The sequence below is a fragment of the Bos grunniens genome, chromosome 18 (genome assembly GCF_055505025.1).
Source record: "Bos grunniens cultivar Pamir isolate PY7600 chromosome 18, Bosgru_T2T1.0, whole genome shotgun sequence".
Classification (NCBI taxonomy): domain Eukaryota; kingdom Metazoa; phylum Chordata; class Mammalia; order Artiodactyla; family Bovidae; genus Bos; species Bos grunniens.
This window is the reverse complement of record NC_141182.1, coordinates 64,348,208-64,375,284: the sequence shown is the minus strand read 5'-3', so window position 1 is coordinate 64,375,284 and position 27,077 is coordinate 64,348,208. Positions and strand designations below refer to the sequence as shown.

Genomic DNA, 27,077 nt, shown 5'->3' with positions numbered 1-27,077 from the left:
TCCATCAGTGATATTTCTATGTAATTCAATCAACTATTCTTTTGAATTTAAAATATCTTAAGTGGTTGAAAACAAAACTAATAGCTTAGGTTTGCTGAGCAGAACAGGACTTGAACATAGGTGTTCCGGCTTCAGAGACCATGTGTGGGAGAATGTACTTTCTAGTCTTCATATAAGCTCTGCTATCTTGTAGCTGTGCTCTTTCTCGTGTAAGCTTTCTCATGCCCATAAGACAGATATTTTGGCTAACGTATCAGCCCACAGTAGATACTGTTCTGTACACAGAACAACTCCTTAGGAATCCCATGTGATCCTTCGCTGACCTCAAAGAAGTAGTGTACACGCTCATTCCATTTCCCTTGTATGTTTGCCTTTGTGCTTGATTTCTGGTTTTTGTCATACTCCTCTGAGCTCTGTCAGATAAGCTTCTAATAAATATGCTCTCAGCAGTGTCCTTAGGGAGTTGCTCTTCCACGAGCTCTCCCTGTGCTGTCTCTCATAATCCTGTGTGTTTATGAGAATTATTTCTGTGTCACACCACCACAGCCATGTTCTTAACTACCATAACATACTGAAATTAGTAAAATATAAGTAAAGCTTTTATTGAAATATTAAACCAAATGTTTCCGCTCTTTCTGGGCTGCTCTTCTTTTATTCCCATCTTTCCTTCATCATTATCATAGATAACAATTCTTGAGCACGCAGCCTGTACTGCGCCTGTTACTTCATTTAATTCTCACAGTGCTGCTCTAAGGCAGGTACTGAAATTATTCTCATTTTTTTTAGGAGGGAAATCCTGAAGCACAAAGGAGTTATTCCACTTGGCAAAGACCACCCAGCTAGCCAGTGCTAGAGTCTGAACTCTTTGGAATAATCTGACCTTTGTCTCTGGTCTTACTCAAGACTGCTGTATATTCAAAACTCATTCTTAGATATTTATGGAAGTGATTCTTAGATATTCATATAAATGAAATCACAGAAAGAGGAACGGAAAATCTCCCATCACCCATACAACCAGCCTCACTTCATGGTTGGTTATAAATTCAGTTCATGTAGCAAGACACAGGTTGCTTGTCATGCACTTATCTCGTATGATCTCTCCTGATGCTTCTCAGCAGATTATCAAAAACCAGTTTGCCAAGTGAGTTCTCTCCTGATCCAAATATATTTGTATTTCAAAAGAGAATAGTACTGCTAGGCAGTTTTTCTTTCATTTTTTAGGCATACCTCAGTATCTCAAGAACACTAAGATTTCTTAGAATATATTGTGGAGCTTGAAGTCATACTCATCAGGTCAGCCTCATTCCTTGAAACTTGCTATTGCAGTCCCAGAGCTCTTTAGTTCTCCATGTAGAAAAGTGAGCTAACTCCTAACATATAAAATAACTTACTGCTTCATAATATCCTAGGGGTTTTGTTTGTTTGTTTTGTTGTGTTGTGTTTTTGGCTGCACTGCAAGGCATGCAGGATCTTAGGGATTGAACCCATGTCCTCTGCAGTGGGAGGGAGCATGGAGTCTTAACAACTGGACTGCCAGGGAAATTCCCATGATTGTTGTTGTTGTTTTTCACTCACTAAGTGGTGCCCTGCTCTTTGTGACCCCATGGACGGCAGCATACCAGGCTTCCTTGTCCTTCACTATCTCCCGGAGTTTGCTTAAATTCATGTGAATTGAGTCGGTGATGCTTTCTAACCATCTCATCCTCTGCCGCCCCCTTCTCCTTCTGCCGTCAATCTTTCCCAGCATTAAAGTCTTTTCCAATGAATTGGCTTTTTGCATCAGGTAGCCAAAATTCTGATGACACTCTGTTTTGAATGCAGTCAACATTTTTTCATGTGAGAATATCTCCTCACACCATAAAATGCTTTAAGAGCAGAGAGCATCTCTGTATTTTTCTTTTTCCTAATATGTAAAGTGTAACTAGACAGAAAAGTTGTTCAGTTCAACTAACTACTTAATCTCTATCATTTAGACACCCCACTGCAATTACTCACCCAGTTTTTTTTTTTCCTAACTTATAACCCTAGAGCCAGCTAAGTCGGGATGAACACTAATTGTGCAAGAGGACATTTGTGTCATTTCAGGATGCAGTGACTTTCACGGATGTAGCCGTCGACTTCTCCCAAGATGAGTGGGAATGGCTGACTCTTGCTCAGAGGACTTTGTACAAGAAAGTGATGTTAGAGAACTACAGCAGCCTGGCCTCACTGGGTGAGAGCATGTGCCGCCTTCTGTCTCCCCTTAGGAGTCTTTCCCCTCCGGAGTCTGTCCTGTCTTTATCAACACTTTCCTACAGTGCTTCTCTTTCTCAGTACCATTTGGCTCTGGAATATCCACAGCAGAGGTAATTTTCTTGTTTTCTTTTACATACAGGTCTTTGCATTTCTAAACCAGATGTGATCTCTTTACTGGAGCAAGATAAAGAGCCCTGGATGATGAAAGGAGAGTTGACAAGAGGCCTGTGCCCAGGTAAATGCAGGACGGCTACAGCTAGGAAAACAGTTCTAAAGGTGTTTCTTCCCTCTGATACTTGTTGGAAAATACCTCTCAAAGTCCTTCCCAAATTGAAACCTTTTGTTCTACAACTATTTTTTTTTGTGCCATTTTAGATTTTATGGACAGAGGAGCCTGTTGGGCTACAGCTGAGCAACTAAGCACACACATATACACACCCTTTTCTTTCTTTATTTTGGCTGTCCTGGTTCTTCGTTGCTGCGCCACAGACTTTCTCTAGTTGCGGTGAGCAGGGGCTACCCTTCACTGCGGTGCATGGGCCTCTCCCTGGGGTGGCTTCTCCTGTTGCAGAGCACGGGCTCTAGGTGAGCAGGCTTCAGTGGTCACGGGACGTGGGCGTAGTACTTGTGCTGTACAGGCTCAGTTGCCCTGCGGCATGTGGGACTTCCCAGACCAGGGACCAACCCACGTCCCCTGCATTGGCAGGCCAGCTGTAAGCCACTGGACTACCAGGGGAACCCTCTACCAGTATTTTTTAAGCGGGTCTTTTCTTTTCTTCCTCACTGGTACAACATACCGCCTTTACTGACTTCTACCAATACCAGTCTATTTCTGAACTCTGTTGTGTTGCATTGATGTTTACCTATGTTACTATATTGTTATAATTATTCCTGATTTTGAGCCATTTTTTAATTCTTTAGGCAGGTTTGTGTCTAATTTTTCAAACTTGTTGAAATGTTTCCTTTCTTTAAAATGTGACTTATCAAGTTAACCAGTATATAGCTATGTTTTTCTCTCTGCTTTTAATCATTTTTCTCTTTGTTGTTTCTTTTTTATTGTTGTTATTTCTTTTTGTTTTGTTGTCTATGCTTTTTATTTAATCCCCCTTCACACCATCCCACCCCTTGAATTGAAAAAGTTTAGTTCTAAAAGTTGTTAACTTTATGACTTGACTTCATGTATTTTTTAATTTGCATTTTAAAACTCATCCACTTGAGATTCAAAATAACATCTTTTGATACTCATATGAAAGATGAAGAAATTAACTCACTAATGTTACCTATTTCCTTCTTCTTTGTCTGTCTTCTCCCTTTTATTGTAATTACTAGGATTTTTTGGCTTAGGTTACTTTCTTCAGTTTATTAGTTTTTTTACCCTGTCCTGCTTAAAAGCTTTTTTTCTGGTTTAGAGCAATAGATGAGAGCCTGTGGACATATACTGCAGGGAAATGAGCTTCAGGTGAGGAGGTTAGTTTATTCTGAGGCTTGTTGTGTGGCCTTTTCTTGCTTTCAGTTCTCAAAAGTTTCAAGAAGTGGATGTTGGTAGGTCACTAAAACTGTATGTTAATAAACAAAAAATAATTTTTAAGTGAATTAAGCATTCAATTCAAGATTTTAGAAAAAACAATGAATCTCAGGAAAACTGAAATAAGTTACACACCAGATCAGATCAGATCAGTCACTCAGTCGTGTCCGACTCTTTGAAACCCCGTGAATCGCAGCACGCCAGGACTCCCTGTCCATCACCAACTCCCGGAGTTCACTGAGACTCACGTCCATCGAGTCAGTGATGCCATCCAGCCATCTCATCCTCTGTCGTCCCCTTCTCCTCCTGCCCCCAATCCCTCCCAGCATCAGAGTCTTTTCCAATGAGTCAGCTCTTTGCATGAGGTGGCCAAAGTACTGGAGTTTCAGCTTTAGCATCATTCCTTCCAAAGAAATCCCAGGGCTGATCTCCTTCAGAATGGACTGGTTGGATCTCCTTGCAGTCCAAGGGACTCTCAAGAGTCTTCTCCAACACCACAGTTCAAAAGCATCAATTCTTCGGCACTCAGCCTTCTTCACAGTCCAACTCTCACATCCATACATGACCAAAGGAAAAACCATAGCTTTGACTAGATGGACCTTTGTTGGCAAAGTAATGTCTCTGCTTTTGAATATGCTATCTAGGTTGGTCATAACTTTCCATCCAAGGAGTAAGCGTCTTTTAATTTCATGGCTGCAGTCACCATCTGCAGTGATTTTGGAGCCCCCAAAAATAAAGTCTGACACTGTTTCCACTGTTTCCCCATCTATTTCCTATGAAGTGATGGGACCAGATGCCATGATCTTCGTTTTCTGAATGTTGAGCTTTAAGCCAACTTTTTCACTCTCCACTTTCACTTTCATCAAGAAGCTTTTGAGTTCCTCTTCACTTTCTGCCATAAGGGTGGTGTCATCTGCATATCTGAGGTTATTGATATTTCTCCTGGCAATCTTGATTCCAGCTTGTGTTTCTTCCAGTCCAGTGTTTCTCATGATGTACTCTGCATATAAGTTAAATTAGCAGGGTGACAATACACAGCCTTGACATACTCCTTTTCCTATTTGGAACCAGTCTGTTGTTCCATGTCCAGTTCTAACTGTTGCTCCCTGACCTGCATACAGATTTCTCAAGAGGCAGATCGGGTGGTCTGATATTCCCATCTCTTTCAGAATTTTCCACAGTTTATTGTGATCCACACTGTCAAAGGCTTTGGCATAGTCAATAAAGCAGAAATAGATGTTTTTCTGGAACTCTCTTGCTTTTTCCATGATCCAGCGGATGTTGGCAATTTGATCTCTGGTTCCTCTGCCTTTTCAAAAACCAGCTTGAACATCAGGAAGTTCACGGTTCACATATTGCTGAAGCCTGGCTTGGAGAATTTTGAGCATTACTTTACTAGCGTGTGAGATGAGTGCGATTGTGTGGTAGTTTGAGCATTCTTTGGCATTGCCTTTCTTTGGGATTGGAATGAAAACTGACCTTTTCCAGTCCTGTGGCCACTGCTGAGTTTTCCAGATTTGCTGGCATATTGAGTGCAGCACTTTCACAGCATCATCTTTCAGGATTTGGAATAGCTCAACTGGAATTCTATCACCTCCACTAGCTTTGTTCGTAGTTATGCTTTCTAAGGCCCACTTGACTTCACACTCCAGGATGTCTGGCTCTAGGTCAGTGATCACACCATCGTGATTATCTTGGTCATGAAGGTCTTTTTTGTACAGTTCTTCTGTGTATTCTTGCCATCTCTTCTTAATATCTTCTGCTTCTGTTAGGTCCATACCATTTCTGTCCTTTATCAAGCCCATCTTTGCATGAAATGTTCCCTTGGTATCTCTAATTTTCTTGAAGAGATCTCTAGTCTTTCCCATTCTGTTGTTTTCCTCTATTTCTTTGCATTGATCAGAGAAGAAGGCTTTCTTATCTCTTCTTGCTATTCTTTGGAACTCTGCATTCAGATGTTTATATCTTTCCTTTTCTCCTTTGCTTTTTGCTTCTCTTCTTTTCACAGGTATTTGTAAGGCCTCCCCAGACATTTTGCTTTTTTGCATTTTTTTTCCCATGGGGATGGTCTTGATCCCTGTCTCCTGTACAATGTCAAGAACCTTATTCCATAGTTCATCAGGCACAGTGATTTATATTGCTAGAGATAAAAGTATATAAACTGTCAGGACAAATGAGAGAATACACAAGGAAAGAAATAGTGGTAAATGATGCCTAAGTACTTAAAAGAATGATATGAATCCATTTTTGAAAGTCAACTATTTGTAAACAATTTGAAAATCTTAATGAAATGGATGATACTTTATGAGACTATAATTTCCAGAACTGACACCAGAGAGAGAAAATTTGAACAGACCAGGTACCACTGAAAATATGTAGGAAGTCATTTAAGAACTACTTCCTCCCAAAAAAGAAGCAATTAACCCCAAATAGTTTCACACAGTAATTATATAAAGCTTGTAAAGAAAAAAATCATTGTTTGAAGTTTTCCTTGACAGAGAATAAAAAGAACTATTTTAAAATGTTATTGTGAAGATAGTATAACATTTGATACCAAAATAGCATCCCAAAAAAGGGAATTATTAATGCAATAATAAATATTGGTACAATATCTTAAATAAAAAGTCATGTTGGAATAATATACCATAGCCAAGGAGGGTTTATTCTAGAAATGCAAAGATGGTCACATCACCTAACTTGAAGAACTATCAAAAACATGTCCCTTTATAGGCTTCAGCAACTGTTGTGATTCACATGGTTTAGTTTTGTAAGTGTCTGTTCTTCTAGCATTAAATAAAGGAGACATTTGCTTTCTTAATATCTTTCAGACTTGGAGTATGTGTGGATGAAAAAGGAATTATCTCTAAACCAGGACATCTATGAGGAAAAATTATCTCAGGCAATGAAAATGGAAAGACTTACAAGCTATGGCCTTGAATGTTCCACATTAGGGGAAAACTGGAAGTATGAAGACCTGTTTGAGAGGGAGCTGGTAAGTCCAAAGACACATTTTAGGCAAGAGACAGTCAGTCACATAGATACCCTTATTGAGAAAGGCGACCACTTTAACAAATCTGGGACAATTTTTCATCTGAATACATTATGGTATATAAAACAGGTATTTCCCATCAAAGAGAGAATATATAATTTTGACACAGATAAGAAAAGCTTAAAGACACATTCCTTTGTGAAAAAAGACAAGCAGGCCTATGGAGAAAAGAATCTTTTGAAATGTAACGACTGTGAGAAAACTTTCAGCAAACTCTCAACTCTTACTCTTCATCAGAGAATTCATACTGGAGAGAAACCCTATGAATGTCTCGAATGCAGAAAAGCCTTTAGCCAGAGTGCACACCTTGCTCAACATCAGAGAATCCACACAGGAGAAAAACCCTTCAAATGTACTGAGTGTGGAAAAGCATTCAGCCAGAATGCTCATCTCATTCAACATCAGAGAGTTCATACTGGAGAAAAACCTTATCAGTGTAAGCAGTGTAACAAAGCCTTCAGCCAGCTTGCATATCTTGTTCAACACCAGAGAGTTCACACTGGAGAGAAACCCTATGAATGTATCGAATGTGGGAAGGCCTTTAGTTATTGTTCATCCCTGGCTCATCATCGAAGGATTCACACTGGAAAGAGACCCTACAAATGTATTGACTGTAGGAAAGCCTTCCAGCAGAATGCTTCTCTTATACGTCATCGAAGGTATTGTCACACTGGAGAAAAGCCCTTTGATTGTATTGACTGTGGGAAAGCCTTCACCGATCACATAGGACTTATTCAGCATAAGAGAATTCATACTGGAGAGAGACCCTATAAATGTAATGTGTGTGGAAAGGCTTTTAGCCATGGCTCCTCCCTGACCGTCCATCAGAGAATTCATACAGGAGAGAAACCCTATGAATGTAGTATCTGTGAGAAAGCCTTTAGCCATCGTGGCTCACTCACTCTTCATCAGAGAGTCCATACTGGAGAGAAACCCTATGAATGTAAGGAATGTGGGAAAGCTTTTCGGCAGAGCACGCACCTCGCCCACCATCAGAGAATTCATACTGGGGAGAAACCTTACTAATGTAAGGAATGCAGCAAAACCTTCAGCCAGAATGCTCATCTTGCACTACATCAGAAGATACACACTGGAGAGAAACCATATGAATGTAAGAAATGTGGTAAGGCCTTCAGTCAGATTGCTCACCTTATTCAGCACCAGAGAGTTCACACTGGTGAGAAGCCTTATGAATGTTTTCAATGTGGGAAGGCCTTCAGTGATGGCTCCTGTCTTGCTCAACATCAGAGACTTCACACTGGCAAAAGACCGTACACGTGTCTCGAATGTGGGAAGGCGTTCAGACAGAGGGCATCCCTGATCTGTCACCAAAGGTGTCACATGGGTGAGAAAACTTACAAATGCAACATCTGTGGAAAAGCCTTTAGTCATCGTAAATCCCTTACTCTGCATCAGAGAATCCACACAGGAGAGAAACCTTACCAGTGTAAGGAATGCAACAAGGCCTTCAGCCAGATTGCCCATCTGACACCGCACAGGAGAATTCATACTGGCGAAAGGCCATATGAGTGTAAAGCACGTGGAAAAACGTTTAGGCAGACTGTACATCTTGCTCACCATCAGCGAACTCATACTGGAGAGTCATCCTCGGCGATGCCCTCCTCCTCCTACCACCACGTCCTCTAGTTTCAATCTTCAAAGCATTTCTAGAATCTGTCACTTTTTTCTAGCTCAGTGTGTCATTATCCCAGTCCAAGATGCAGCCATCTCATTTGGATTTCTGCATAGGGTTACAACCATATTTCCTCTTGCTCCCCTCAAGTGTATTTTTAACACTGTAGCCAACTGAGTTTTTTAAAAATAAAGAGTTTATTCATGTTACTTTTCCATTTAAAACACTTATTTTGAAAAATGTTAGGTAATCCACTTAAAGCATTTAGCATACTGTCATAGACTTATAATTAGTGCCATTAAGGTAGAATTTTCCTTAGAGTGATGTTAAGCTACAAGTATAATGAGCCAGTAGGTCAAGACTAAGAAGCCTAAAATTTTAGAGTAGACAGAGAACTCTTTACTCTCCTTGTAGGTCGGAAAGATGAACACATTCAGAATTGAAGGATTCTGTGATATCCAGGGTAACGTGGTGGCTTGCTCTTCCTTCTGTATGAATAAAAAGACATCTACTGGAGGAGGAAATGGCAACCCAATCCATATTCTTGCCTGGGAAATTCCATGGACAGAGGAGCCTGGTGGGATACAGTCCATGCGGTCGCAAAAGAGTCAGACACTACATAGTGACTGAACAACAGCAATGTTTAGCAGAATAAGGCTTTAAAAAAAGGAGAATGTAGCATCACTGATGAGGAAACCTCACCTCACCTGGCACTTAGAAGTGAGACTAGGCCACTTAGAACAAAAGCATTTGGTAGAATGTGGGACTTGCCAGGGGAGAGTATTAAAAATAAACTAAAATGAACCAGCTAGAAAACTTGAGTAGGTCAATAGCCATGGAGTAAACTACAAAAGACAGTTCAACACTTTCAACTGTGGAAAAGTACCACAGACAATTCCTGTGATACTGAATTGTTCTAGCATATAAAATAAATACAGTAAAGCTTCCCATCTTGTTCTGTGAGACGGACAAGACAAATACCAAAACAGGAAAACATACATATTGCAGTTGGCTTTTGAATGTAGATGTTAAAACAAGTTGTTTTTTTTTTTTTTAAAGCAGAGGAAATGAAAAGCTAGACATGTCTCTGTATAGACATACTCAGTCTGGCAAAGACATTTCTTCCCAAGTTAAATACGTGAATCCACTGGTACTCCAGTAGAAGTCCCGATATGTAAGTTGACAAGCTCATTTTGAGCATCTATATGGTATTGTGATATAACAAGGAGTATAGTACTGTAACACTCATTAAATTAAGATTAGTGGAGCATTTACTAATGTTCCAGGCACTGTTTTAGGTACTGGGGATGCAGCAAGGTGTGAAATGTACCAAAAAAAGTTTGATCTTGCAGATCTAGTGGGAAAAGACAAACTAAAATTTGAAATGCAACACTACATAGTAAGTATGTGACATGTACCATGATGTGAAACGATCTAAAGAGGGATCCAGGGGGATCCAGGGTGCTGGCAGGGGATGCCTTACACCCCCAGAACATATGGGCATTAGAGCCAAGGGGTGAGGGAAGAACTAGAAAAAACTGTCAACCAAAAAGGACGTAATGAGAGTAATTGTGATGGTCTCAAAGTGGATAGTTACGATGCTTTGAGTGTTTTGGGGAGAACTGATGGTTTAACAAGGTTCATGAGAGTTCTTTTCACCCTTTGTGAATCGTGATTTAGAGGCTGTTAGAGATTTTTGTTTTTATTTTTTTCCTGTATATATATTTGGCTGTGCTGGGTCTTAGTTACGGCATGCAGAATCCTTAGTTGCAGCATAAGGGATCTAGTTCCCTGACCAGGGATCAAATGTTTTCGTTTTGTTTTGGCAGCAGTCTTACTGAGCTATAACTCGCCCATTTAAAGTATATGATTCAAGGAGTTCCCTGGCAGTCCAGTGGTTAGGACTCAGCACTTTCACTGCTGAGAGGTGTGTTTGTGTGTGTGTGTGTGTGTGTGTGTGTGTGTGTGTGCTCAGTGGTGTCTGACTCTGTGATGCCCCAGACTGTAGCCTGTCAGGCTCCTCTTTCCATGGAATATTCCAGGCAAGAATACTGGAGTGGGTTCCCATTTCCTCCTTCAGTGTTCCTTCCTGACCCAGGTATGGAAACTGAGTCTCTTGTTTCTCCTATGTTAGCAGGAGGATTCTTTACTACTGAACCACTTAGGAAGCCATATATATATATAAAATTCAGTGACTTTTCGTATGTTCAGGGTTGTATAACCATCACCACAGTTAATTTTAGAATATTTTCATCACCTAAAAAGAGATCCCCTGCCCTTTAGTAGATACTCTTACTCCTGGTGGAGAACACTTATACCTGGAGCACTTTAGACACCTGGAGGTACCTGGAGCATCCAGAGCTCTCCGGTTTGCTCTTGGCTGCTGCCTAAGGCTGTGTGAGGGGAGTCCGTATCCAGAGGACACAAGCACTGGCCAATGGCGTTTGGGGCTTCCTCTTTACTTTGGCATAGAGGCTCGGAGATAGGTGGTCTTGTCAAGAGCACGTGGAGAGTTTTGATTGCCCTTATATATGATAAAAGGGATTTTTCATTTCAGTGGGGCGAAGGCAGCTTGATCAGATGGCCTTGGGACAGTTAGCTGTCTGGAAAGGCGTAGATGTATGCTTTGCCCCTGATGAAGTTCTGACAGATTAGAGCGCTAGATGTACAATACTAAAGTACAAGAAAAACAGAACATTTCTGTAACCTTGGCTGGAGGCACACTTTCTTAAGCAGTACACATAACGCAGGAGGTGACATTAAACTGAGTAACACTTCTGTGTGAAACCATCAGTTAAGAGATAAATGAAAGACTGAAGAAAAACGTTTGCAACAAATATGACAAAGGGCAATACTCCCTAATACTAAAAGTACCATTACAAATCAGTAATAGTAACGCCTGCAACTCAGGAAAATGGACAGTGCTAACGGCAACCCACACCAGTATTCTTGCCTGGGAAATCCCATGGACAAGAGCCTGGCAGGCTACAGACCATGGGGTAGCAGAGTCAGACGTGACTTAGCAACTAAACAATGACAATGGCCACTTAAAAAATGAAATAAAAACAGCAAAAGAAGATTACCCACTATCATTAGTAATCAAGGCAATGCAAAATAAAGTGATAATATAATCTACTTTTTTCCCCCAATAGATTGATTTAAACCATAGAAGAGTGATCATAATCCAGTTTTGGTGAATGTGTGAAAAACAAGGCAAATCCATTTCCCATTATATAAATTGCTATATAGATATAGACCATTTGAATCAATATTCCTCAGAACTAAAGTGTACAAAGGTAGGTAAATGTATAATGGGAAAAATTTTTAATGATAAACTCTTAGCAATTTATGGTCATGGGCAAAGGGCTAAGTTAATTACGCTGAATTCATTCAATAGAATTATATGCAACTGTTGAAAAAAATGTGTATATAGCCATAAAAGATAAATGTGCTATATTAAATGAAAAGCATTTTTCCAGACCTGTAATCTAGTGTGAACTCAATATAAAAAATAAACCCCTAAATACATGTTTTTCTGTTTTTCTCTGCCCAGTTTTCCTTGCCTTCTTTTGACTGTAATCTCCTTTTCCTTTGAGTAGCTGGCCATACCCTGTGTTACAGGTGAGTACATGAGGAAGCATGTAACTCAGACAGGCCTGCACAGAACACAGATTGTCTCACTTTCCCCCACCTCCAGCACCTTTCCCCATGCCTAAGACCATTCTGCTTCTTTAACCCAAAATATCTCCAGCCCCTCCCCTCAGGGAGGCAGATAAGATGTTCTACCACCTCCTTGCTTGGCTGCCTAGGAATAAACCTTTTCCTTGTTGCAAACCTTGTCTTTCTTGCTGTGCCTTGGGCAAATGAACCTGGTTAGGTAACAACAGATGTCATCCTTACAGGAACCAGATAAACGGTACACTGGATCTCTATGATACCTGTTATTTTTTTTTTACAGCTGCCATGTGTATATCTACATTTGTCAAAATATTTAATGGAAGTCATTAATGACTACCTAAGACTAGCTGACTCTTCACATTTCTGTGGCCACCCAGACATTTCAGCAAATGATTTTGTGCTTGGCTTTGTGATTTGTGGTGTAAGAGGCCCAGCCGGGAGGTCTGGTTCCCACCCCGGCCCCGCCATGGTCCTCCTGTGCCGCCTCTCTTGTCTGTACCACTGTCTCACCTGGAAGCTTGGTTGTGAGGATTAAACACGTTCTTAAGTCATAAAAACGCCAACAACAGGAGCTGGCATTTAAGTTAAGTTGCTCAGTCATATCTGACTCTCTGCAACTCCATGGAGTATACATATACAGTTCATGGACTTCTCCAGGCCAGAATACTCGAGTGGGTAGCCTTTCCCTTCTCCAGGGGATCTTCCCAACCAGGGATCGAACCCAGGTGTCCCGCATTGCAGATTCCTTTCCAGCTGAGCCATAAGGGAAGACCAAGAATACTGGAGTGGGTAGCCTATTCCCTTCTCCAGCAGATCTTCCTGACCCAGGAATCGAACCTGGGGGGTCTCCTGCATTTCAGGTGGATTCTTTACCAACTGAGCTCTAAGGGAAGCCATAATAAAAAGGGTGAATACTGTATTTTTCTTATGATCATTTGTTACTTTGCATCTCTGTATGTTTCCCAAATTTCCTATAATTCAGCTATTTTGTATAACATCACGCTGAAGTAAGCTGCCCAGAACCATCCCTCAGTCCAGCCCAGGAGATGGGTGGACCTGGCACCCTCCTTTTCTGGAATTTTCTCTCCTTCCCCCTTCTTCCTCTCTAAGCAAACCCTCTGCTCTCCACTCTTCTGCCCTCCCCTCCCCCATCTCTCTTCCTCCAGTCTCCGTTTTCCTTCTCTCTTCCCAGCCCTCGATTCCTCCCCTCTTCCTATCCAACTTCCTTTGGCCGCGGCTCCAGTGCCGCGCGGGCCTCTGGGAGTGGAGAGGCGCGGTCGGGTCTCGGGTGGGTTCCGCTCCGCGCGCGGGCTTCTGGGAAGTGTGGTCGGGCCGACCGCGCAGGCGCAGCGCGGCCTGGCGCGCCTAGCGCGGTGATCCTTGTCCAGACCGAGCGCAGTGGGTGAGTCCGGCGGTGGCCGGGGCAGGGGCGGGAGAAGGGGAGTGGGCGGGGTCGGTCCCGAGAAGAGCGGTGCGGACTGAAGGGAGGGGCGTGAGGGGAGGGGCGCCAGGGTCCCAGCGGGAACTGAGGGCTGAGGGGAGGGTGTACCGGCGGAGAGGGCCGAGGGGCGGGCGTGAGGGTGCAGCTGGGAATTGAAGGCTGAAGGGGAGCGCTGAGGGGAGGGGCGGAAGGGCCCAGTTGGGAACTGAGGGCCGAGGGAGAGCGGGCGGGCTGGGCGAGGGCCGGTGGACTGAGGGGAAGGTGTGCGGGCTCAGGGGAGGGGCGTGCCGGCTCAGCGAGAGGCGGGGAAGAAGCCTGGAGTCAGGAAGCCGTTACCAACCTAATCTGATGGGATGCGGAAGGAGGCGAATCCCTGTCTGCGTGTGTGTGTGGCTGTATGCACATCGGTGTGTGTGTGTGCCTGTCTTGGTCTGTGTGGGTGTCCCCTTTGTCTAGTCTTTGCCTGTCCCTGTTGGGGGACATCCCTGGGTGACCACCCGTGTCCACATCCTTAGTTGTGTGTCTGCCTTTATTTCTGTCCATGGTGTCTTTGTGAGAGTGTCATCCAGGTGTCCACCTGTCTCATCTGTCACTTTTCCAAGGGGTTCCAAAGAGTCAGACGTGACTTAGCGACTAAACAACAACAAGCTGGATGCCAGAATCACAATCCACGTATGATCATTTCTGCATCCCTGGGGCTTTCATTCTTGGGGAGGGAAGACAGATGACAAGCTTGAAAATAACTTTTTAAAGAGACAGTTGTCAGCAATGATGCGGGCTATAAGAAGATGGCAGAGGGTGAGGGGTGGTTGCTATTAATGCTTGAGCTTGGGGCCCTGGGAATGGGAAACTTCTCCACGAGGTGACATTTGAATTAACGGTGAGAAGGAGCCAGCCAAGGGAAGAGCATTTCTGACAGAGGGAACAGCAGCTGCGAAGGCCAGTGCACCTGAGGCCAAGTGTTTGCAGGGGAGTAGAGTGGGAGAGGGAAGGTCCTCAGGGCAGACCATAAGGGCCACGTGGGCAGTGGTGAAGACTCCTGATTTCTAATGCCTGTGGGAAGCCATGGAAGAATTTTAAGCTAGAGGACGTTTTTGCTGAGGGCTTGCTCAGGCGTTTGTGTGTGCAAGGCATGGTGCGCTGAGGTTTGTGAAAGACACCAGCCTGTGTGTTTATGATCCTTTGTGATATACAGTGGGGCTTCTTTTAAAAAAATAATTATATTGCTTTTTTATTTGAAATTTCACTGTTTAAAATGTATGGGGACCAACATTTAAATTGATAACGTTCTCTTTTTTATTGAAGTACAGTGGATTTACAATGTTGTGTTAATTTCTGCTGTACAGCAAAGCGATTTAGTTACGCATTTATGTGCTTTTTCCTATCCTTTTCCATTATGGTTTGTCACAGGATATTGAATGTAATTCCCTGTGCTGTACAGTGGGACCTTGCTGTTTCTCCATTCTATATAATAGTTTGCATCTGCTAACCCCAGACTCCCAGTCCATCCTTCCCTGAAGCCCCTGCTCCCCCTTGCAACCGCAAGTCTGCTCCGTGAGTCTGTTTCGTTGATATGTGCATTTCTGTCGTATTTTAGATTCCACATGTAGATATCATATGGTGAAATGGGGTGGGTGGAAATAGTGCCCACCTTTCAGGGGTATTAGGAGGATTAAGTGAGAGATGTTGGTCCAGTGCTTGGTGGGTGGCAAGCACCTGAGTATTTGCTATTAACGTGTGTGTGCGTGTCCCTCCAAGTGTTTGCTGTTAACGTGTGTGTGTGTGTGTGTGTGTGTGTGTGTGTGTGTGTCCCTCCCTCCTGCCTCTCTGGGGGCATGTGTGTGTTTGTCCTGTCTGCACCGTGAGACGGACCTAGGCCTGGCCTCTCACCGTGCCTCCCTTTCTCTCCCCAGACCACAGCCTGCCGTTCGGTCACTGTGGGCAGTGGAGGGTAGCCACCCAGCTGCTGACTGATGAGGCCCTGGTGAGTCCTGCCGCCTGCCTCTCCTTTCCAGAGGCTCAGCCCACAGGTTTGGGCTTCTGCCCAGGGACGACCCTCTGACCCCTAGACCTGCCCAGGGCCTATGTCCCCACCTCCTGGGGGCTCTGCCCACCTGGTGCTCAGGGGTGATGCTTCTGTCCACTCTGCCCTCTTCAAACCCCGAAGCCTCTTGCCTGCCCCTGACACTGGCTTTGGTCAACCAAGGAGGTCAGGACAGCTGGGGAGTGACCAGTTCTGCCCTGCGGGCCCTCAGGAGATGCAGGAGGGCACCTGGAAAGGGAAGGTTTAAATGTGTACAAGGCTCGCTGGAACAAGACCCACACCTTTCAGCCAGCAGTCACCCCCCGGGAAGGGAGGACACTCTAGGTGCCGCACACAGGCGGGCGTCCCCACTCTCAGTATAAAGTTTCCTGATATTTTAAAGGTGGTACATATATGGCTGTATATTGAACTTTTCACTAAACTTGCTTTTATCCCAGAAATATCTCAATATAAAAATATGCAAATACTCTTTATAGAAAATAGGGAAAATCCAGTAACCTGTAGGTGAGACAGTATATTCACCATGGTGCCTATACCCAGAGATAACTATGTGGATTATTTGTGTATCATTTATTGTCTTCTCTGATGATTAGTTTTTAAAATTGACCCAGAATTGGCTCTGCTATTTTTATCTTGGAGCTTTGTTTTTTACATCCCACTTTAATCAGTAATGATTTCCCCAGCCTTTGAAAACTTTACAAATATCACTTGTTTGGGTGCATAAGCAGTGCATCTCAGGTCCATCTGGTATTGGTGGATTTGACTTCTTAAAAATCATTTCTCAATGCTGTAAATAATGTATCATAAAAGAAAATTCCCCAAAGGTTAGGAAATAGATGATCATCATAAAAAGCTTAGACAATCCAGGACTTCCCTCGTGGTCCAGTGGTTAAAATTCTGTGCTCCCAGTGCAGGGCACATGAGTTCGATCCCTGGTTGGGGAAGATCCTGCATGCCACGTGGTGGAGCCAAAAAAAAAAAAAAAAAAAACTTAGAAAATCCAGAAGAGTAGAGCAGACAGGATCAGAATAACCCTGGATTTCATCCCAGGAGGTAACCACCCCTGAATGTCGTGTCTTTCTCTCTCTGGAAACATATTGTTTCGCAAAAATATGAATCATCCCAGCTGAGCAGTTTTTTTTTTTTCCTGCTTTTTCATCGAAGATTTCATCCTTAACGTTTCTCTACATTGTTAAAAACTCTTTGGGAAACTCTGTTTTAATGACTCCATAGAAATTTTATCTTGGGGCTGTACCTGGCTTACTTAATCGTTCCCCCACTGCTGGGTACTTATTTGTCTCCAGTTTTCAATGGCTGTTGGGTATTTATTGTGCATGTGTGTGCGTGCTCAGCCATGTCTGATTCTGCAACCCCATGGACTGCAGCCCACCGGGCTCATCTGTTCATGGAATTTTCCAGGCAAGAATACTGGAGTGTGTTGCCATTGCTTTCTCCAGGGGATCTGCCCAACCCAGGGATTGAACCCTCATTTTCTGCATTGGCAGGCACAGAGCCACTGCAAGTTGGATATAAGTGATAAATGGATGTATGGATAAATGGATTTAAGTGACAAATGCTATAAGCTTTGAGCATGATAGATGAGAAATGGTGTCACAAGATCTTTTCTGAGTAACATTATCTGTATCTTAGTGAGGTTTGATTTTTTAAAAATGTTTATTAGCCATTTCTCTTGGGGGTTAAATGATCTATCCTGTGCTTTCCCAGTCTCCAGGAATCCTAGTATCCTTGAAGATTTTAAAGAAGTGTGTGTGAAAATATTTGTGGCAAATATACTTCCCAGCTTTGCTTTTCATTTCTTATTTTCTATTTTTTGCGCCCAAAAGCATTTCTTATTTTCAGAATTGAGTCTCTGTCCTCCTCTGGTGCCTTCCATTGTTTTTAAGCTGTGAAAGGGTTTCTCCATCCAATACAGGTCACACACCACTTGTATTTTGTTTCTTTTTTTCCCGTTTATCATTTCGATGTTAACAGTGAACTTCTGAATCCACCTGGAATTTATTTTAATGTCTAAATGTGTCAGTTCACTTACCTAAGTTCTGATGTGTTGTGCCTTAATACACTTGTATCAATATACACCCCACGTACCACAAAAAGTACAACTTGTTGGTTTATTGTATATTCACAGAGCTGTGCAACCATCACCACAGTCAATTTGAGAACATTTTCATCATCCCAAATGCAAATGTGTCCCCACTGGCACCCTCTCCCATTCCCTCCATTGACCAGCCCCTGGCAACCCGTCATTTACTTTTCGTCTCTGGATTTGCTCTGAAGTTCATCCACATTTTAATATATGTCAGTGCTTCATTCCTTTTAATGGCTGGATAATATTCCACTGTGTGGTTAGACCACGTGTTATTTATCCATTCATTGGTTGATAGGCATTTGGGTTGTTTCCACTTTCTGGTTACTAGGAATTCTGCAGTTCACGTATTAGTTTGAACACAGGTTCTCAGTTCTCTTGGGTGTATATTTAGGAGTGGAATTGCTGGGTTGTAATGTAACTCTGTTTAACCGTCTAAGGAACTATCAGATTATTTTCCAAAACAACTGCACCATGATGTCTTCATTTTTCACTTGTCTGTGATTATTGTCTTGACTTCTTCTTTTACCTACATAATTTAGAAGGACTTGTCAACTGTTTTTGTTTCAGTATAGCGGGGCTTTTTTCTTAAAGTGTTTTTTTTTTCCTTAATCACATCTAGTGTAATTCTGATTTTTTTAAAAATAGAGCCTATCTTCACCTCTGGAACTTGGGGAGGTTTTCCTTGTGGTGAATTGGTTTGTGCTGTTAGACAGGAAACCAAGACAGATGAAGCACTAGAATGAGTGGCCTTGGATGTGCACATGCAAAAAACTCAGGTTTGATGCTTTGGGGCTACACTTTACTTCCAGGGAAGTCTCCTCAGCCGTCCAGAGGAAAGTGGCCCCTGCTGTCTGCCCCGCAGCGTCCTGTGCTGTACGGTGTTGGCTCTGAGACTTCCAGGACTGTCCATCGTGTATTCAGTGGACACCTCCACCCCCGCACCACAGCCCAAACACAAAGCGTGGAGGCTGCTCAGTAAATACATTATGTAGTGAGCAAGTGCACTGAGATGGGGCATACTAAGAGAAGACTCTCTGAAGACATTAAAAAACAAAGGGCAGGAGGAAACTTTTGGAGGTGATGGATAAGCTTATGGCCTCAATTGTGGTGATGTTCCATGGGTGTACACTTTCCAAACTTATCAAGTTGTATTAACTAAATAAGTACAGATTTTCTATGTCATTCATACCTCATAAAGTGTTTTTTTAAAAAGAATTATTACCAGGACTGGCCAAAGGACATATGGGCAAAAGAACCAAATAATAATATCATATAATAATAATGACTACTAATACATATATAAAATATACAAATCAAATGTCAAAATTAATAAAATCTAATAGTTGACATTCACTGAGAACTTACTCCAGCCACACCAGATACTATGCTGGAACCATGTATGCATTCCCCCTTTCCACTCCATGACAACTACAGAGGCAGATATGGTTATTATGAAGCCCATTGAGCAAATGAAGCTCGGAGATGTTAAGGCAGTTGCCCAAGGAAACACCGCCGTTGAGGCGTAGAGCCAGGATTTCATTGCAGGCTTTCAGGCTCCTGAGCCCACGCTCTCAGCCACTGCCTGGTACCGCTTCTTTATCCAGTAGGAGTGACCCACGAGGCAGAGGGGGCCCTTTATGAGCCCAGAGCCCCTGGGCGGGCACATGGATCCATGACAGGACTGGCCAGGAGGTGAGGCCTCCTCTCAGGAGGTTAAGTCAGCTCAGGGTCCACAGGGTGGGGGACTTAGAGCACTCGGGAGAGCCAAGGACCTGTGGAGTGGGTGGCAGTAACAGTAGCTGATGGTAATTCAGCACCTCCTATATGCTGGGCATCAAACATGGATTAACTCATTTAATCCTTATGGCCTCCTTACCTATAGATCCATTCAAGAACTATTCATCGAGGGACTTCCCTCGTGGCCCACTGGCTAAAACTCTGCATTCCCAAGGCAGGGGGCCTGGGTCCATTTCCTGGTCAGGGAACTAGCGCCTACATGCCTCAGCCAAGAGTCTGCATGCCACAACTATAGATCTCACACACCGCAATGAAGACTGAAGATCCAGCATGCCTCAGCTAAGACCCCACGCAGCCAAGTAAATAAAGAAATAGATTCTTTTTTTAAAAAAGAACTATTAACTGAGTGCCTACTATATGCCAGGCATTGTACCAACCACTGGGGAATTAGTAATGAGCAGGGCAGATGTCTTGGTTTGCTACGGCTGCCATAGCAAAGTACCACGGAGAGGGAGGCTTAAACAACAAATGTTTTCTCACAGTTCTGGAGGCTGGAAGTCCAAAATCAAGGTGTTGGGGGACCAGTGGTTAAGAGTCCTGGTGGTCCAGTGGTTAAGAGTCCACCTGCCAGTGCAGGGGATGCGGGTGTGATCCCTGGCTGGGGAACTAAGATCCCACACGCCTCGGGTCTACTAAGCCCAGGCGCCACAACTAGAGACACTCGGGCAGCACGACAAAGAGCCCACGTGCTGCAGCGAAGACCCAGTGCAGCCAAATGGACAGACGAGAATAGAATAAAGTTAAGGTGGTGGGGCCACGCGCCTGCAGAAGGCTCCAGAGGAGGGTCGGTTTCAGGCCTTTCTCCCACCTTCCAGTAGTTCCCGGGCTGTGGCACCACAATTCCAGTTTTCACACCGTGTTCTCCACGTGGGTATGTCCCTGTGTCCACATTTCCCCTTTTGGTAAGGGCACCAGTCAGATTAGGGCCCACCTACTCCAGTAGGACCTCATCTTAACCAATGGCTTTGTTTGCAAAGAGGGTCCCATTCTCAGGTGCTGGGGGGTAGACTTCAATACATGGATTTGGAGTGGAGGGAGCATAATTTGCCCTGTAACAAACACTTAGAACAAGCACCTGGTGAGTACAGGGAGGGGGGTGGCACATAGCAACTGCCTGTGAAGTGATTCGTGTGATGTGGTGACCTGCAACTGGCGTCACATCGTCATCACTACCATTGTTGTTACCACAGCCGTCATCGTCATCACCACCATTACCATTCTCACCACCATCACCAGCATCGTCGTCGTCATCTGCTCTGCTCAGCCACAGTCATTTCAGCCCCAGGGCTGTCAGCTCACTCATAAAGGCGCTTAGGTTTCCAGCTCATGAACTTCTCACCATTCCTCAATGGTCTAATCTGCCCTTTAAGCCTCAGGTCCCGGCCCAAGCTCTTCCTCCCTCCAGAATCTCCCCCAAGGCCCCGACCACTGAACCTCCCCCACAGACTACACTCAGTGCCACCTTTCCAAAGTCTTCCCAGATGCCCCCTAAAGCTGCCATTGCTCAGAAACCTGGAGAATTTTGTTTGTACCTTCATGACAGTATCGACCAGATTGCGGGTCACTTACCGGTGTTCTCACCTGCCGCTCCTGTGAGGAACTAGTTCTTAAACCTCCCATGTCTGTCTCCTCACTGAGTGAGGTACTCAGTGCCTACAGCTTGGTAGAGGCTCAGGCCTCCTCAGTGAATGACTGGATTCCATCTAGCTTTCTGCCTTTGCTGGGACTTCCCTGGTGACTCAGATGGTAAAGACTCTGCCTGCAATGCTGGAGACCTGGGTTCGATCCGTGGGTTGGGAAGATCTCCGGGAGAAGGGAATGGCTACCCACTCCAGTATTCTTGCCTGGAGGATTCCATGGACAGAGGAGCCTGGCGGGCTATAGCCCTTGGGGTCACAAAGAGTCAGACACGACTGAGTGACTAACACACACACAGCAATGAATATGTTGATTCACTGGGTTATGATCATTTTACCTTTGATTCCTTCTCTGTCACTCAAGTCTGTGACTTTCTGCTCTAAACAGCCTCACATTTGTTTTATTCCTCTGTCAGAGGGCCATCCCCAAATAATGAGGCATGGAGAAAAGCGAGGGGCAGGTCCTTGTTGAAATGACTTCAGATACATCCCGTGTGCCTTTCCTAAACCCTCCCGGATTTTCCATCCATTCCTCCAGACCTCTGTAAGGAGGGCCCTGTGGCTAGTGGTTGTGGGTTTCCTCTTGCATGAGTCAGTGACATTCAGGGATGTGACTGTGGACTTCACCCAGGAAGAGTGGCACCAGCTGGAGCCTGCCCAGAAGGGACGTGATGCTGGGGAACCTCCAGAACCTGGTCTCGCTGGGTGAGGGGCCGCTTTGCTGAGTTACTTGCCATCAGCCTGTCACATGAGGACTACAAAGAGATAAAAGATGGGCAGATGTAATGATGTAGAAATCACTCTACTCAAAGCTAAAACTAAAGTTGACAGATGATGAAATGGGGAATAATATTTACCACATGGATAGCAGTCAAAGGATTGAAAGTGAAAGTGTTAGTCACTCAGTCGTGTCCGACTCTTTGTGACCCCATGGACTGTAGCCCACCAGGCTCCTCTGTCCATGGGATTCTCCAGGCAAGAATACTAGAGTGGGTTGCCTCTCCCTTCTCCAGGGGATATTCCCAACCCAGGATTGAACCCAGGTCTTCCCACGTCGCAGGCGGATTCTTTATCATCTGAGCCGCCAGGGAAGCTCAAAGTGAAGGTGATAGTAGCTCAATCATGTCTGACTTTGGAGCTCGCCAGGTTCCTCTGTCCATGTAATTCTCCAGGCAAGAATACTGGAGTGGGTTTCCATTCCCTTCTCCAGGGGTTCTTCTCGACCCAGGGATCGAACCCGGGTCTCACATATTGCTAGGAGATTCTTTACTGTCTGAGTCACCAGAGAAACCCTAACCTTCAGAGGGGATTATAATTATATAAAGAGCTCCTAAGAATAAATAAGAAAAAGGCTGAATGCAATTCATAGATGTGGAAATACATGGGATCACACTTTATAATAGGTTTTTAAACCTTGTGCTTAGTTGTTCAGTCATGTCTGACTCTTTGTGATTCCATGGACTGTAGCCCACCAGGCTCCTCTGTCCATGGCATTTTTCAGACAAGAATACTGGAGTGGTTGCCATTTCCTTCTCCAGGGGATCTTCCCAACCCAGTTATCAAACCCATGTCTCCTGTGTCTTCTGCATTGCAGGTGGATTGTTTACCTGCTGAGCCATCAGGGAAGCCCCTTTAAACCTTACTAGTAGTTAAAGAATGGCACCCCACTCCAGTACTCTTGCCTGGAAAATCCCATGGACAGAGGAGCCTGGTAGGCTGCAGTCCATGGGGTCGTGAAGAGTTGGACACGACTGAGCGACTTCACTTTCACTTTTCACTTTCATGCACTGGAGAAGGAAATGGCAACCCACTCCAGTGTTCTTGCCTGGAGAATCCCAGGGACGGGGGAGCCTGGTGGGCTGCCGTCTATGGGGTCGCACAGAGTCGGACACAACTGAAGCGACTTAGCAGCAGCAGCAGTAGTCAAAGAACTATTAATAAAACTGAGCCAAAGAAATAGTTTTTGCTCATGAGGTACACAAAGATGGTAAAGAACAATAGCCTGAATTATGAAGTTATCAGAAAGGGACTCTGTCCTTTTAGGGGTATAATGCTGGGACAACTCTTTTGGAGGACAGCTTGGCATTATCAGCCAAATTTTCAACTATTCCATTTTTAGAGATCTATCCTTTAAGAAATCTTTCTCTAAGTGTGCAAAGTTTTCCATGGGGGTGGAGGGGAAGAAACGACCTAAATGCCCACCTATACAAGACTGACTAACATATCAAGGTGTAGCCATATGATTGAAACCATGTTCTTCAAAGATGAGCACTCTTCGTAGGCACTGACATGGAACAGTGTCCCTTGCTGTTGTTTAGTTGCTATGTTGTATTTGACTCTTTGCAGCCCCATGGACCACAGGACACCAGGCTTCCCTGTCCTTCACTGTCTCTCGGAGTTTGCTCAAACTCATGTCCATCGAGTTGGTGATGCCATCCAACCATCTCATCCTCTGTCATTCCCTTCTCCTCCTGCCCCCAATCTTTACCAGCATCAGGGTCTTTTCCATTGATTTGGCTTTTCGCATCAGGTGGCCAAAGTATTAGAGCTTCAGTTTCACCATCAGTCCTTCCAATGAATATTCACGGTTGATTCCCATTAGGATTGACTGGTTTGATCTCCTTGAAGTCCAAGGGACTCTAAAGAGTTTGGGGGGGGAAGGGTGGCACATAGGCTTGAGAGGCATCAGCATACAGAAGATACTGAACCAACACAATATTGTAAAGCAGTTATCCTCCAATTAAAAATAAGTACATTTTTTAAAAAAGAAGAAGCTACTTAAGTCCAGACTGTGAAGGTCTGGCATCACTTAGCGGAAGGGTTCTCAGATTCTAGTGCTGGTGAGGCCAGGTGGGGATTCATATGCTTTTTATTGCCTCATAGAAATAAGGGATTTTAGTGACTGTATCCTCACACTTTTCATGACGTTGTGTAAGATCTCAGTTTTTAAATGTCAGGAATGGAGCCATTAGGTCTAGGATACAGAGTTCCCACTAACGGAACTCAGACTGGAAATAGAAATGAGCAGGATTCCTGTAGGAGGGGGTTGGAGACCCCTTGGCCATGATTCGCAAGGAGGGATGGATGTGTGAAAAGAAGAGGTCTGGAGCCAGCCCACGGGGGTACCTGCGCCCCAGAACTGGGCATCTGAGGATGGGAGTGAGGCCCCCCGCCAGGCGGGGTGGGGAGGGATGGAGCTGGAAGACGGGGTAACCTTCACACGCCACCAACCGCAGCTGTACTGGTATCCTTTCTAATAAAAGCTGATACTCCCAGAAGCCTAACCGGTAGGGGATGTCCAGGATGGACCCTGCAGTAACCCCTTACACGGGTTTGCGAGCCTCCTGGCCCGCCCCCTGCCCTCCTCCGAGCTCCCAAAGGGACACCACTTGTCAGCTCCCCTCCTCGGTCGGTTCTGCCCGCTCGAGCCGCGTGTGCCGCCAGCGCATTGCTCGGCTTTTAGAGTCTCCGTCTGTGCCCCGCGGTTTATCTATCCCCGGGCTTGGGAAATCCCTTCCTTCCAGCACTAACCCCGCGCGTTTCCTCCTCTCTTCCTCCTCCCCCTCCAGACGTGGACACTCGGCCCGCAGTGAAAGAAGCGGGCCCGAAGGAGGAGATTTCGGAAGACGGACCATCCGCAGAAGGGCCCGCCAGGCACGGGGCCGGGGTCCCGCCCTGGGCGGAGCGCTCATGCAGGGTGACCTCGTGGACACGCCGCGGGGGAGCGCTCGGACCCGTCAGGGACGACGGGGAACCTCCCGGGAGTCGGCCCCCGAGTGCCCCCCGGCGCCCCCCAGGTCGGCCATGCGGGGAAAGGGCCTCGCAGGTCACTCGGACCTCGGGAACCCCTCCAGGCCGGACGCGGAGAAGAGCGCCTACGGCTGCAGCGAGTGCGGCAAGGCTTTCGGCCGCAGCTCGTCGCTGACGAAGCACCGGCGCATCCACACCGGCGAGAAGCCCTTCCGGTGCGACGCGTGCGGGAAGCAGTTCCTGGAGCGCTCGTCGCTGACCATCCACCGGCGCGTGCACACGGGCGAGAAGCCGTACGCCTGCGGGGACTGCGGCAAGGCCTTCAGCCAGCGCATGAACCTGACGGTGCACCAGCGCACGCACACCGGCGAGAAGCCCTACGCGTGCGGTGACTGCGGCAAGGCCTTCCGGAAGACCTCGTCCCTCGCCCAGCACGAGCGGGTCCACACGGGCGAGAAGCCGTTCGCGTGCGGGGACTGCGGCAAGGCCTTCAGCCAGAGCATGCACTTGGTGGTGCACCGGCGCACGCACACGGGCGAGAAGCCGTACGCGTGCGGGGAGTGCGGGCGCGCCTTCAGCCAGCGCATGCACCTGACGGAGCACCGGCGCACGCACACGGGCGAGAAGCCCTACGCCTGCGGGGACTGCGGCCGCGCCTTCAACAAGAGCTCGTCGCTGACGCTGCACCGGCGCAACCACACGGGCGAGAAGCCGTACGCGTGCGGCGAGTGCGGCAAGGCCTTCAGCCAGAGCTCCTACCTGATCCAGCACCAGCGGCTGCACATCGGCGTGAAGCCCTTCGAGTGCGGCCGCTGCGGCAAGGCCTTCAGCAAGAATTCGGCCCTGACGCAGCACCAGCGCCTGCACACCGGCGAGAAGCCCTACTCCTGCCCCGTCTGCAAGAAGCACTTCACGGGCCGCTCGTCGCTGGTGGTGCACCAGGTGGGCCACACCGGAGAGAAGCCCTACGCCTGCGGCGAGTGCGGGAAGGCCTTCGGCCAGAGCGCCTACCTCATCGAGCACCAGCGCATCCACACGGGCGAGAAGCCCTACCGATGCGCGCAGTGCGGCAAGGCCTTCATCAAGAACTCCTCGCTCACCGTGCACCAGAGGATCCACACCGGGGAGAAGCCCTACGCGTGCGGCGAGTGCGGGAAGACCTTCAGTCGGAACACCAACCTCACGCGGCACCTGAGGGTCCACGTCTAGGGAGGCTGGCCGCCCCCCAGTCTGCACCAGGTGAACGGGGTCCTAGGCTCGGAGTCTCCCCCAGATGGGCGGGGTCCTCTGCGCGGAGCCTCCACCAGGTGGGCGTGGACCTAACCTCGGAGTCTCCGCCAGGTGGGTGGGGTCCTTAGCTTGAACCTCCACCAGGTGGGCGGGTCCTTACTTCGGCTGTAAGAGGGGGCACTGTGACTTGGGGGCCCAGGGTGGCGCAGCTCCACACAGTCTTAGAATGCGGGGATCCAGGACCGGCTTCAGGTTTACGCGCTCTCCTTCTTGGCCCGGCGTCCTCACCCACGGACCAGAAGGCAAGCTCCTCCGTGCCCAGTACTGCGAACGCTGCGAAGTTGAATGTGGCTGGAAACCTAGGGGAGCACCAGGAACCCAGGGCGCCAGAGTTCCGATCCAAGCTCTCAGTAAATAAGCGCCGGGCTGGAGCGTTTCCAGCCTCCGGTCTCCGTTCCGATAGTACGGTGGGGAAGGGCGTGGAGGAGGTGTCTGGATAAGAGCGTGGGGACATTTCTCCTCTTGGCACACACACCCGCGGTCTAGTCCTAACAAGGTGGCCACTGTGAGCTCCCTAAGATCTAGAGGGGGACTCTTCATCCTTCCACATCCCAGCCCCGCTGCAGTCTCGCTAAACCGTTCTGGAAGACCGGACCCCACCCCAGGCTAATAAGCGGTGGAAGTTGGCAAGTTATTCGTGGGGCGGGGGGGGGGGGGGGATTTTTTTTCCGAGGTAGCAATAACAGTAACTGCTTCAGATGCCAAAGTTTCTCATGGTGGTCTGTTCAAATTTTTTTTAATAAAACTTTTCACGAAGGAAGTTCAACGTCATTTTAAAAAGTCATCAGACGAGAAAGAAACGGGGACCGTGTGTTCAGTCAAAGTCGGTTTCAGTGCTGGTGGGAGAAGGTGGGGGAGCGAGCAGCAGCAGCCTAATATTCAGGGTTAAAT

The 27,077-nt window shown here is 46.2% G+C and overlaps 3 protein-coding genes across 31 annotated transcripts in view; all 3 read left to right on the top strand.

Moving 5' to 3' along the window:
* The window catches only part of ZNF470 (zinc finger protein 470), a 21,617-nt gene extending 6,072 nt beyond the window's left edge, over window positions 1-15,545 (top strand). For 12 of the 29 annotated variants that reach the window (XM_086354832.1, XM_086354833.1, XM_086354828.1 and 9 more), the window contains 3 exons: window positions 2,086-2,212; window positions 2,375-2,470; window positions 6,589-8,651. In XM_086354832.1, coding sequence (XP_086210958.1) covers window positions 2,086-2,212; window positions 2,375-2,470; window positions 6,589-7,835 — 1,470 coding nt within the window. In that variant the 3' untranslated portion in view covers window positions 7,836-8,651. Of the gene's footprint in view, window positions 1-1,221; window positions 1,294-2,028; window positions 2,213-2,374; window positions 2,471-6,588; window positions 8,652-11,995; window positions 12,064-15,474 lie in introns of those variants that run through there. The other 17 variants (XM_086354849.1, XM_086354846.1, XM_086354848.1 and 14 more) reach the window with 6 other exon arrangements.
* On the top strand, window positions 12,587-26,946 carry ZNF71 (zinc finger protein 71). Its single transcript, XM_086349430.1, has 3 exons — window positions 12,587-12,615; window positions 13,313-13,522; window positions 24,716-26,946. The coding sequence occupies exons 1-3, from the start codon at window positions 12,587-12,589 to the stop codon at window positions 26,103-26,105; spliced, it is 1,629 nt and encodes a 542-aa protein (XP_086205556.1). The 3' UTR covers window positions 26,106-26,946.
* SMIM17 (small integral membrane protein 17) overlaps window positions 25,999-27,077 on the top strand; it is a 23,216-nt gene continuing 22,137 nt past the window's right edge. Inside the window, exon 1 of the mRNA XM_086354953.1 lies at window positions 25,999-26,135. The gene's annotated coding sequence lies outside the window, so the exon portion shown is untranslated. The remainder of the gene's footprint in view (window positions 26,136-27,077) is intronic.